The sequence below is a fragment of the Carica papaya genome, chromosome 8, assembly GCF_054855325.1.
Source record: "Carica papaya isolate Zhongbai chromosome 8, ASM5485532v1, whole genome shotgun sequence".
Classification (NCBI taxonomy): domain Eukaryota; kingdom Viridiplantae; phylum Streptophyta; class Magnoliopsida; order Brassicales; family Caricaceae; genus Carica; species Carica papaya.
In genome coordinates this window covers 5751197-5763384 of record NC_142316.1, presented here as the reverse complement: position 1 = coordinate 5763384, position 12188 = coordinate 5751197, and the positions used below count along the sequence as shown (strand labels likewise).

Below are 12188 nucleotides of genomic sequence, written 5' to 3'. Positions count from 1 at the left end.
TAAATAAATATCAGTATTAATTTAATTCTCAAAAACTATAACATTAGTTAATGATTCTTAGTAAAATATGTGAGATGAGACTTTTATTCAAAATCGTGTTATACTTTTGATGATACTTCGAGATACTTGTGTTAAAGAGTAGTTTTTGATTATTCGGATAAAGATTTAGGTGAAAGAAGTCTCGTTGAGTAAGATTTGGTGGAGATTCACATCTATCACGTATCTTTTTTTTTTTTATTATTACAGTATTTCTCACGTTATATAAATTAGTTTGATAAAGTATTTTATAAAATAATTTTTTTATCTTTATTATTTTTTACTCAATAAAAATTACAAAAACCATATGGTTATGCGAGTCATGAAACTTTTTAATATTCGTATAGTGAGACACTTTCCTTATAACATCAGCTAGCAATATAACTCAATCCACATCAATAAGTTTGAGAAATTTCTTTGGTACTCAATGGATCACGCACAACTTTGTTTTTAATTTTCATAACTAAGAGTGTAACAACATCGGAAATACAAAAAAGAAATATATAATAATTTAAATACGGAAACGAAATAAAATGTTAAGGTTTACATTCTTTACACAATAACTTAAAAGTACTAAACAAATATTACGGAATGAATTCCTTGAAAGGAACACGAGAAATAAGAAAAGTAATGAAAAATAGAAAGTATCTAGTATCTACTCGCAATCTTCCTTTAGATCGGGCTCTGGAACCAGATCCTCTTGATCTGAAATGGTTAAATAAAGGATCAGGTACACTAGTCCACTAAGGATATCACACTATATCACTTGCACAGAAGTAAAGGTTGGTATAAAATCAAAATAACTAATGGAACATTAAATTTAACAAATTTATTTATTAATAATAAAATTATTTACCGTTCACTTAGCATAATAGAATTTATGAAAACAACCCATAGAGACAATAATACCATACCAATCATAACTTTATGAATAATCAGCAACATAGAACGTATCATAGATTCATATCAATTATAGTAAATCAAATCATAACCGTTTATCATTTAACCAGCCTACTAGTATACATGAGGGTTCATAGGGATGTCCCCGCTACATGTGAACCTTTTTCTTTAACAATTTTAATTACAGGACCGTTCCCATACTCTTTCTAATATGAGCATCAAGACATTAAACCTCAATACCCCATCCGGTATGAGGGTGAAGTGGGCCGTTCCCATACCCCGTCTGGTATGAGCGCCAAATTACCAAGTCTTCATACCCCATCCGGTATGAGACAACATTCATGGTAGGGTTCCCTATGTACCCGGTCCGTCCACTATCTCTCAAGATATCTAGTAACGCTGTCATTCCATCTGTTACTTAATCACACCAATTTCTTGTTTTCCTTTAGTCTCCATTACCAAATCAACATAATCATATAAACAAATAAACATGCATCCGATAATACAATCATGTCTCAAATTCCAAATCAAACAATGGTCCGGTAAGATAGTAATACATGCATTTAAACCATAAAATAGATAAATCAGATACTATTATACTTTTAAACTGTTAAATAAATCAATAGAGAACAATGTTCGGTTCGGGTTCCATTAGCAATCCGTAATTAATTATGCACATCTATTTAATTTGTACAAAATACTGTATTATTATTTATTTAAATTTTAATTATATGATAGAAAATAAGGTGAGGGGTCCTTACTCGATTTAACACCGAAAAATTAAACGATTTACCGCGCTTACGGACGGTACTTGGGTTCCCTGATTTTTTTTTTCGGAAATTGAAATGCGTTTATAGTACCTACACATATTCTAAATAAACCCAAATCAGTCCTAGGGCCCGTTTGGTCAATTTCAGAAATCTGGCACGGCAGCTTCGTCGTGCTTTGGCGACAGTGCAGCCATCCGCGGTGGCGATCCACCTCGGGTCGGCCGTTTTCTACTGTTTTTGGCCGAATTTGGTCGATTTTGTATCGATTCTTGCGAGCACACACACTAAAGGGCATTGATAGGCCGAAAAAATATGAAAAACTGAAACTCACCGACGGCGGGACTCTCCAGTGTGACGGCTCCTCTGGCTCACGTTGCGGTTGAGTGTTTCGCTTCGGTCAACCTGTAGAGAAGAAAACAGTGATCACAACGGTAACAAAATTACGCGAAACGGGAATTGGGAAGGGCCTCATTGGAGGTGGTTTGTGGAATTTCCCGCGGCGACATCGTCGGTGTTTTCCGGCCAATTAGTTGGTTCTTTTACTCTGATTTGGTCATGGGTGGGTTTAAAATTGAATTTCGTGCAAATTTTTTTTTTTTTTACCTTTTTTGGCGGTCATAAAGGGTTTCGGTACAGTAGCGGGTGGCGGCGGTCGGTTCCCCGGGGGTTGGGTTGTCTTCTCCAACGAAGGGTTCTAGCGGTTAGGGTTTGGGTTTGGGTGCGGATGAGGTTATTTATACCCATACGCTTTTGATATGAGTCATCCATCGCGTTTGATCTGTACCGTCTGATTGTGATTAAATAGAGAGTGAATCTGAACCGTTCATCGTGATCCAATCTGGGCCGTCCGTGCGCGATTCATTCTGGGCTGTCCGTGCGCGCAGGAACGAACTTCAGCCATTCGATCGCGCGCACGCGGATCGACCACGTGGCTCCCCTCGCATGGCCTCCCGTTTTAGCACCTCTACCACTTGGCGCGTCCTAGTTGGTCGGGGCTGCTGACCGGGCGTATGACATGGCGCAATTTGTTTAAATTATTTTTGACCTCCGGTTTCTAATTTTTCTTTTAAAAATACCATCTGAACCTCACCCATTTTTTTCAAAATTATTTTTAATTTAATCCTTAAAAATTTTTACCTATTTTTTCATTAAATTAAAATAAAATAAAATATAGTAAAATAAAATAAATAAATAAATAATTATATTTATTAAAAAAAAATAAAAAAAAAAGGTTTTGGTGGGTGTTACAAAGAGAATGTTGTACTTTGACTTCAGGACTATAGGATCAACACACATGAGGTTGACGGAGGATTTACATGATTTAACTATTTGACTTAAGGGATAGCCATTTAAGACAACGAGTGTAATTGGTTGGAAGTTCGTTGCTCATGCTGAGTTAATTGTAAGTATGAGCAATCTCCGTTCATGATTAATTTTATGAAGAAAAATTTAAAATAATATTGTAGATTACAGAACAATATTGAATATAAATTATTATTTAAAGAATAATTTGAGAATTTAAAATAAAATTAAGTTATATAATTTGAGATAAAACTGATGCGATTTAAGATTTCTGATACTAGTAAAATTTTTTATTTTTTTTCAACTTCTTTTTTCTTTTGAAAGGAAAAAAAAATCAAATGATAAAATAAATTATCTCGTTATTTCTATTTTAAATAAAATAAAATAAAAAGTCCAACTTTCATTCAAAACTAAAATTTCATCATTTTTTTTTTTAAAGTCAAAATTTGTCATCGTACAATGATTACGACTTTTCTAAATCATTTTGAGGTTAATTTTACAAACTCACTTATTTCATTCATTAGATATATATATATTTTTTGAAATAATTGTTTTTCTTTCTCTTTTTTTTTTTTTGAGATCTCGAATTTAAACGTGATACTACTCATTTTTAATGTATATTGATACTTCTTCTTAATATCTTAATTTACTGATTTTTCTATAGTTCCAATACAAATATTTTTTCAGCAAAGGTGCAAAAGGAGACACCATGCAAGTTAAGATCTTATGATTACTCTGATCAACTATATTTTTTGCGCTCTGTTTAAGTTTTTTTAACTTCTTTACTTATGCACTTTCATACATTCCAGAATACCCAATGACATTTTTAATTATTATAAGTATTCTGAAATATTTACTAAAGTTTTAGACATTGAAGGGCTCTTTTGAGTTTTTAAAGTATCTGGAAGCATTTAAAACTTTTATAAACTACAGAAAAGGCAAGATTGAATTGTGCTGGTGAGGCAAAACTATTCCTGCCTCTTTCCAAGACTTTCTGCAAAAGTATAGAAGTTTCTAAGCTGCTATATAATAATATCAGCAAATACTAGAAAAATCACTCCAAAAACAAAATATGGTGCGGCCTTCTTAAATCCATCTAAGATTTTCTATTCTAATATAGCCTAGAGGACGAATTTTACACTCATCAGTAAATGAGCATTTCTGCACAACAGCATAAGAGAAGGAAGCATAATTGTCCTAAATCATTGTCAGTTAACATCTGAAAATGGTGTTCTGTGGGGTGAGGCTGCCGTATGCAAAACTTGTTGTGTCTTTACGTCATTGGTGGCCCATTTTGATCTGTTGATTGAACTATTCTCTTCTTTTAGACTTTCGAAGATAGGCGTTCTCATCTTGTCAATGGAGGCCAAGCTCGGCACAGATATAACTCGTTTCTTGGGAGTTGTATCCTTATGCAGATCAACCTGTTTTGACAAAACCTCCAGTTCAATACGTTGACATAAAATAATTTCTGCAAGTTGTTAGAATGTGGTTGTCGTGTTGAGAACAGCAGCTTAAAACAAGTTCTGAGCAACTATTCATTTGTCTAACCATATTCCATAACTTTCTGAGCTTGCAACGAAATCCCAAATAAGCAATATAAACATTTTAATGAGGCAACTTACCAAGTAATTTTTAACGAGGCACCTTTCTGCGTGGGTTCTGATGCTTGCTACATTTTCACCATGATTCTCTTGCAAATACTTGAGCTGATCCGAACATGATGTAGTCATGCAATCTGCTTGTTTCTTACTTTCATGGTCCAGCGTTAGACAATCTGTCAAATGCAATACCTCCCAGTTACTAACACAATATTCCATCAAAGAGAGGAAGGAAATTATATGTAACCAAATTAAACTACCATTGACAGCTGCCTGCAGATCACAGATGCTAGCATCAAACTCTGCATCCATTGAGGAGAATGCAGATACAAATTGTTCATTTATGGTCTGATTTGCACCAATTTTTTCCCTGTTGAAGCAACAAGAATCAGCATATTACTTGCAAAGTCGAAAGCGATCCCAATCACAAGAAACACAAGAAAACTCACTCTACGGTTGCTAATAGCTCTCTGGTGCAGCTTTTATTGAGAATATTAATATGTGATTGGGCATTTTGCCACTGCTGCCTAGAATGATCAACATTACTTGAACTGCAAACATGAAGAAGAGAACAGTTATACACAATTTTTTCCACCACAATGGAATTCTTCTGCACCATTTAGGAGGGGAGAATTCAACCACAAATGACAGGAACAGGAAAAGAATTATGGCCAATATACTTTCATTATAGGAAAAGAAAATTAGGGGAATGTCAATTCATTGGTTAATACTTTGTCTAATGACATGAAGATTTTTATCTCAACTTCCTACAAATATGTAATACATTTAGTTAGGGATACAACAATCAAACAATAAAAACATAGTAGATCCACATAATGTTCTACATTTGTTTTGGTGCTATGCTTTAAACCTGGAATTTTCAAAAAAAAAAAAAAAAAAATTACCACTAACTCAGTACCTCCAATAATGAGAGAAAATATTTAGGAATTTCAATTGATTGATAATTTTTCAACGGCATGGATATTTTTATGCTACTTCATTTTAGGGCTATGTATCAAGAAAGGAATTTTTAATAGAAAAAACAAACAGAAAAGAAAAGAATTCTCAATTGAAAAACCAAGCAAAAGCTTACCATTCTTGGAGGCAATTTTCAATCATAGCCCTAGATTCAGCCACCGAAAATGTATTTTTCATGAAACAGTTTTCCATCTTTGCTACGTAGTTATTTAGCTCCTCCTTGGCATCAGTTGAAATCTGTTGCATGCTCAACATCTGTTGCTGCAATTTCTTATTCTCTTGTATATCCAAGTCATAAACATTCTTTGAAGCCTCCACGACCTAATATATAATTTTGTCAAGCACAAGGTACTTACAACTTTACCCAACATCAACAAACAATTAGAGGAATTAATTTTATCAGATAAGAACTCACCATAGCAGTTTTCTTAGATGTTAGATTCGCTAGTATTACTGCTATACTTTCCAATGCTTGCTTTTCCTCTCTAGCAGCCTCTTCCTATGCCACAAAAGTGGAGATCTTAGCAGCCTTGCTTAACATTTATTACAGAAGTAAATGGTGCATCTTGCCTAATTTACCTTAAACAACTTCTCAAAAGCAGCTAGTCTCCGAGATTTTTCAGTTCGACTGTCCTCAAATGTTGTCATGACTTGATGAGCCTGATGATGGATATGGTTGAAGAAGTCTATTGTTGCCGCAGAAATTTCTTGTGCAGACATCAAGCTTTGATGGAATCCCTGCCATTATAAAACAGAGAGTAAATGTTTTATTATAACTGAGTATATTATTAAAACAAGCTTAAATTTATAGATACACCAATACCTCTTCTTGTTGTTGAGCAGTGAAAGCTAATAGCTCCTTTTGCTCATTCAGGGAATCCTTGATCTCTCCAATAACCTCCCTGGCCTCCAAGACAGCAGTGTCAAGAAACTGCAAAGATCAATGTTTTATATCAGTGGTCCTATATGTCCTAAATAAGCAATCAAAAGAGAGAGAAAGGATTATATATTTTGTCCATACTTGCTCAACCGTTTTTACTTGAGATGATATTATAGAATTTATTTGCCCCAAGTCAGAGGAAGCTTTATTTTCTGCTGTCTTTGCAAGTTCCTTCAAGGTTTCTACTCCTGACGTATATCTATCAGTCATTTTCTTAAGTCTTGATTCCAGGAATTGGGTGGCCTAGAAATAACAATTGAGATTACTCACAAGCTAACAGTAAACAAATGAGTAAGCCAAGTTATATGAAAGCATTTAGCACTCTTACATCACATTTACTAGCAAGAAATGAGCGCGTGCTTTCTTCAATGCACTTTAGTTGTTGCTGTTGCTGTGTAATTGAACCCAAGATCATCTTGTGCAGGTCTTTTAGACTCTGATCAAGCTGAGAACCAAAAGTCAATAACATACTCCGATTTTCTACTTCCATCTTGTCTTTTATATCTGCAGGGAGTTAAAGAGATTCAACTTAACAATAAGTTCCTCCTTTCAGAACAAGAACATATTTGACGCAAGAACTTGTATTTCATGTTCCATTTTGTAAGATAAATATCTCATAAAAAATTAAATCAGGAGTTATCTTTCAACATCTTGAAATATGTGGGGAATTAAGTGTTATATGCATGGCAGACCATGTAAAAAACCTTCTTTTCTTTTTTTTCCAAATATGTTTTGATAGTGTTGAAGCCTCTTATAATTGATGATTTGATACGGTTGATTTGTTGATTTACAGGTGAAACATTATAAAAAATGTTTCTTATCATAAATATAGAAGGAAAGCCACTTATATACCTAATTTTGCAAACACTAAATCCATATTGTCTTATACATGTTTAGATTAAAGCTCTACTCTTTTGCCAGTGTGCAAGCCACCTAAAATTTTCGTGTCGATTTACAGATGAACGTTGTAATGAAAACATGTTTCTACTCCTATGTAAAGAAGAAATAGAAATACCTAATTTTGCAAACAGCAAATTTATATCCTCTGATGCGTGTTGTAGATCAGAGCTCAACTCTTTTGCCCGTTCAACTAAAGAATTTTCTGCTCATGACATGATTGTTAACATAAATAATAATGATAATAATAAACTGCCAAGATTAAGAAGAGTGATCCAGATTTTCAGGGAATATCCTCTGACCTGAGCATTGCATTTTAGAGATAATGAACTCCTTCTCCTTTAGTGTTGATAATAGTATCTGGTAGTTTTCTTGAAGATCAAGCAATGCCTTGTTACTGTTATCCAGGTTTATCTAGATGAAAATGTAATAAACTTTGATCAGGAAAATGTTCAGGAACACCTTAACTGACTTTGAATCTCCAGTTTTTCTCAACAAGTGCATAGACCTTGAGCTCATTTTCCAGGTTTATCTAAATGGAAGTGTGATAATTACCTTGCAATCCTTGAGCTCACTTTCTGCGTCCAGTTTCTGCTCTTGCTCAGTTAGGTAAAGCTCACGGAACTTCTCAACTTGCTGCATAAAAGAAAAGGTAATCATTTTTATTTTTATAACCAATAAGAGGCAGGAAAAGAAATGTGGGCCTTTTGTACCTTCTCATAAAGGTTTAGATCATTCTCCAGCTGCTCTATTTTCTCAATCCTCACCTGCAGGTAAAAATTTCTCTAAGTAAAGCCAGGCAAAAAACGCACTTGAAAGCTTATTGGCAGTTTCAAGTGTGACAATTGCTTGATCAATTTGGATTAAGCCTAATTACGTAGTTTACGTAATATGGAAAAGCATTAGCCAGAAAATGAAAATTTCATCTAATTTAACATTTATTAAATGAAGTGGTACATCTATGGGAGTATCCATTATACTCCATCAAAACAATTAATACAATGAAAAGAAAACTATAAAACTAATTTTTGCCAAAAATTGACTGGTTCATCTAGTTTTACATTAACAAAATATTAGGAGTAAATCCATTTAGATTAATACCTTCTTAAAAGATTTCATGGTTAGTGTTAGTGATTGTGCAAAACTAAATAGAAAAAGGTACCCAAAATAAAGTTGTTTTGTTTCACTTGACTTGCAGCCATAATAAGAAAAGCTATAGGAACTCTCTCCCACCCTTGAACCCAGTACATCTAAGTTCTCTGGGTTATGAGAAGTTATTAGTTTCTCACCCCTAATTCTATTATGCATACTATCTTAATCAAAATTAGTGGACACTACCTAATTTCAAAAGATAGCTTTTTATTTATCCTAAAATGTCAAACTGCTAGTTTATGTAGTCTTCAAAAAATCTCTGTTTATTTGGGATTAGTCTTCTGAATTCTATTAGGGTTGATGTCACAGTTGCAAAGAAAAGGGTCATACAGTGTCAAAGTTGGTGGACACTACCTAATTTCAAAAGATAGCTTTTTATTTATCCTAACATGACAACTGTTAGTTTATGTAGTCTTCAAAAAATCTCTGTTTATTTGGGATTAGTCTTACTGAATTCTATTAGGTTTGATGTCACAGTTGCAAAGAAAAGGGTCATACAGTGTCAGATACAGATGTAGGTGAGAGCATACAGAATGTTCAAACAGCATCATAAAATTTACCTTCTTCTCAGCTTCTTCCTGTGAAAATCTTTCATGTGGAATGTAAACACCATTTTTATCTCTTGCCGCTCGAACATCTGCTCAATTTTTTCGTGAGTAAAGAATCTAAATTCTTAACTCGTTAACATTTAAAACAAAATAGTCTAAGAAGGTAAATTCATGGTAACACCTTCTTTCATTCTCTCAATTTCTAAGTACAGATCCTTAAGCAACACAGCCTTGGATATTTTCTGGTTTGCCTGCAGAGGCGAGGTGGTATTATCAGTGTCAAAGAAAAATTATACAAAGAAAAATTATCAGAAAAACAAAGGAAATAGCAAAACAAACCTCTGGTTTGTTTCTAATGTTCTTAGCACGGTAGGCATAATCTAGCGTACTCAGAGTTTCTTCTAAAGAATGAGCAGATGGAGAAATTGTAGCAATGATGCAGGTTTTCGTTTTACCTCCAAGAGAATCTCTTAAGAGCCTAGTCAACTTACTATCCCTGCACAGAATGCCAGCACATAACTATTTCAGATATAAAAGAAAAAAAAAAAGAAAAGAAAACCAATGAATTGAGAACTAATTAATTAATCTACTGATATGAACCTATAAGGTACATGGGCAGAATGTTCCACCAATGCATTTATGACACGGCCGAGGGTCAGTAAGCTCTTGTTGATCTCTCCCGCTTCTCTTGCACGACCCTGCATTATTTTAATTTTTAACTTTAAACTCTGATGGTTTCAGAAATATGTAAAAGTAATCTTTTCCCAGTACCTACCATCCTTTGTTGTTGTTAGTGTTATTACTTCTTTTATATTCATTAAATACAAAACACTTGCCATATTTTCCATCTGCTGCATCATACTTCAAATTGTTTGGCTAATTAACATCCAAGCAAATTCTGTAAAACAAGCTGCAATTTTGCATACCTCTCGTGCACCTGAGCGGGAAATATTCTCTGATCCAGCCAAATCAACAAGATTAAGCTTCCCACATTTAATCAGTTCCTCATCTCCAACAACTGCTTCTTTCACATGCACAGTGATAGAAAATACAGAATGAGAACGGCTGCAAAAGAAACAAACTGAATTCAGCATAAAAAGAGATCATGGTAGATTGAATTATCAGCAAATAAATCTAGAAAAGGTTCTAACCTGCTGCGCTTGTTTAACAATGTATCTGCAGTGCGCCTTTTGGCTGTTCCTCGTTCCAGAAGAGTATAAATATCATTGGCGCTGTACACAGCCTCTTCTTCGAGGCCTCTTACTACCACACAGCCTTTCCCATCCTCCATCAAAGAAATTGGTTTCTTTTGTTTATCTTCGGTAGATCTTGAATAGTCGTCAGGAGCAAGCAAATCAGTTATTTCTTCGTTATACAGCTCCAAAAAAGTTACTTTCATGCTATAGTCAGCATTTTGAGCCTCCAGTGTATCAAAAATATGCCGGACAGCTCTTGGGATAACACCGGCCTCAGCAGGCAAATCACCGCCCTATATTTCACAAGATTTAGTATATATTTACTCAACCAGAAAGAAAATGGATTCCCATCTAGTAATGTTAGTAAGAATGTAACAGGCCCACCATTGAACAGGGTTTCTAAATTGGGCAAAGATATGTCCCTAGATCCACAACCAGATACAGCAATACTAGTAGCCATTAAAGAACTCTTTTGTTATCCTGTTGGTTACTCCTGCTAGGTTTTTGGGAAAGACATAGCCGTGTTCATGTAAAGAAAATCTCTCTAGAAGTGGAAAAATGGATTACAATACATAGAAGTATTTTGTAACATAACAAAGGTACCTTATTTCTCATCCCACCCTCCATGGTATAAGTTTTTCCTGTGCCTGTCTGACCATATGCAAAGACAGTACAGTTGAAACCATCAAGAACTTCATTAACTATAGGAGCGATGGCTTGGTCGTATATCGATCTTTGCTGAGCTTTGGGCCCAAAAACCTACGATTCAAAATAATAATCATAATTATTATAAATAATAATAACCCATCATCAAATGGAATTTAAGGTGAAGATAGAAGAGAGGCGAAGGCTTACCTTATCAAAGTTGAAAACTTTATCTACTTGTTTGTTAGCCACACTTTGCAGAACAGCGACTTCTCTTTTATGTTCATTACATGATATTACTCTTGGAACATTCAACCTTTGTTCCTCATCATTTAGTGGCCTGGCAGTGAAACGAGTATATATCAACTCAAATTGTGATCCTGGAATTCAAAATTTTCGTGTCTAAAACGATTAGAAGCTAACAAAAAGATAATAAAAAGAAAAACCCACCTGCATCTTAGAAGCACTTGTACATTAACTTCTCTATCTCTATCTCTATCCTGACGATTAGAATTGGAATCCATGCGACGCCGTTCAGGCCTAGGTGTGAAGAAGGGATGTGGAGATGGCGTCATCCCCAACCCAACTTTCCTGAATTGATCTGGAGTGAGTGACATCATTTTCCTTTACTTTCTCGGAACCTACAGAATAATTTTTTAAAGAAAAAAGGAAATTAATAATTTCGCAAGGCATCATACGATAAATTTACCCAAATCAAATCTCTGATAAAAGAAAAAGACATTTGCGTTGAATCCTAGCAACGAAATCCAATATCAGAAGATCGAGACTCTTAACTTCCATTTTTTCAGTTCTCTTTTTCCAAGATTTCTTAGAAACCAAACAGGAAATCCAAATAGTTTATTAAATATGGAATTGAAAGTTTCAACAGTGAATTGAAAAGGGATAATAATAATAAAAACAAACCTTTCACTTACGAGTAGAAGGTGTTGGGTGGGATGGAAGAATCTAAAGAAGGAAAACAAAAGGAGTCTTTTAATTTCTCTCACCTTTTCTCTCCCTTCTCTTTCTGCGATAAAATTTCTGGATCTTTCAGGTCTTAGCAGGTAGCAGCAGCAGTGTTTTTCAAAATGCGTAACGAAGGATTATTTGATTATCCAACGGCTAGTTGGCCTGCATTGTATTTTGTAGTCGTTGGGAGGCAAGGGGTACACCTTTTGAAAAAGTGGGCCCACACTGGAAAAAATTCAAACGGGCGCGTTTAA

At 34.5% G+C, this 12188-nt stretch overlaps 1 protein-coding gene across 4 annotated transcripts; it reads right to left on the bottom strand.

Annotated features, from left to right (window-relative positions):
* Positions 1-3936: 3936 nt before the first annotated feature.
* Positions 3937-12188, bottom strand: LOC110825515 (ATP binding microtubule motor family protein). 4 transcript variants are annotated; one of them, XM_088210115.1, is made up of 24 exons: positions 11890-12188; positions 11416-11606; positions 11176-11305; positions 10924-11079; positions 10276-10613; positions 10051-10189; positions 9725-9822; positions 9464-9620; positions 9306-9375; positions 9137-9213; positions 8138-8191; positions 7980-8060; positions 7727-7838; positions 7543-7629; positions 6856-7031; positions 6609-6770; positions 6411-6518; positions 6167-6325; positions 6003-6086; positions 5703-5908; positions 5059-5160; positions 4870-4979; positions 4634-4785; positions 3937-4432 (listed from the first exon to the last, which is right to left on the bottom strand). In XM_088210115.1, exons 2-24 carry the CDS (start codon positions 11583-11585, stop codon positions 4217-4219), a joined length of 3144 nt encoding a protein of 1047 aa, XP_088066241.1. In that variant the 5' UTR covers positions 11586-11606; positions 11890-12188; the 3' UTR covers positions 3937-4216. The 4 variants fall into 4 exon arrangements, with proteins under 4 accessions (XP_088066241.1, XP_088066242.1, XP_088066240.1 ...); XM_088210116.1 differs by having other exon boundaries at positions 11901-12188; XM_088210114.1 differs by having other exon boundaries at positions 11973-12187.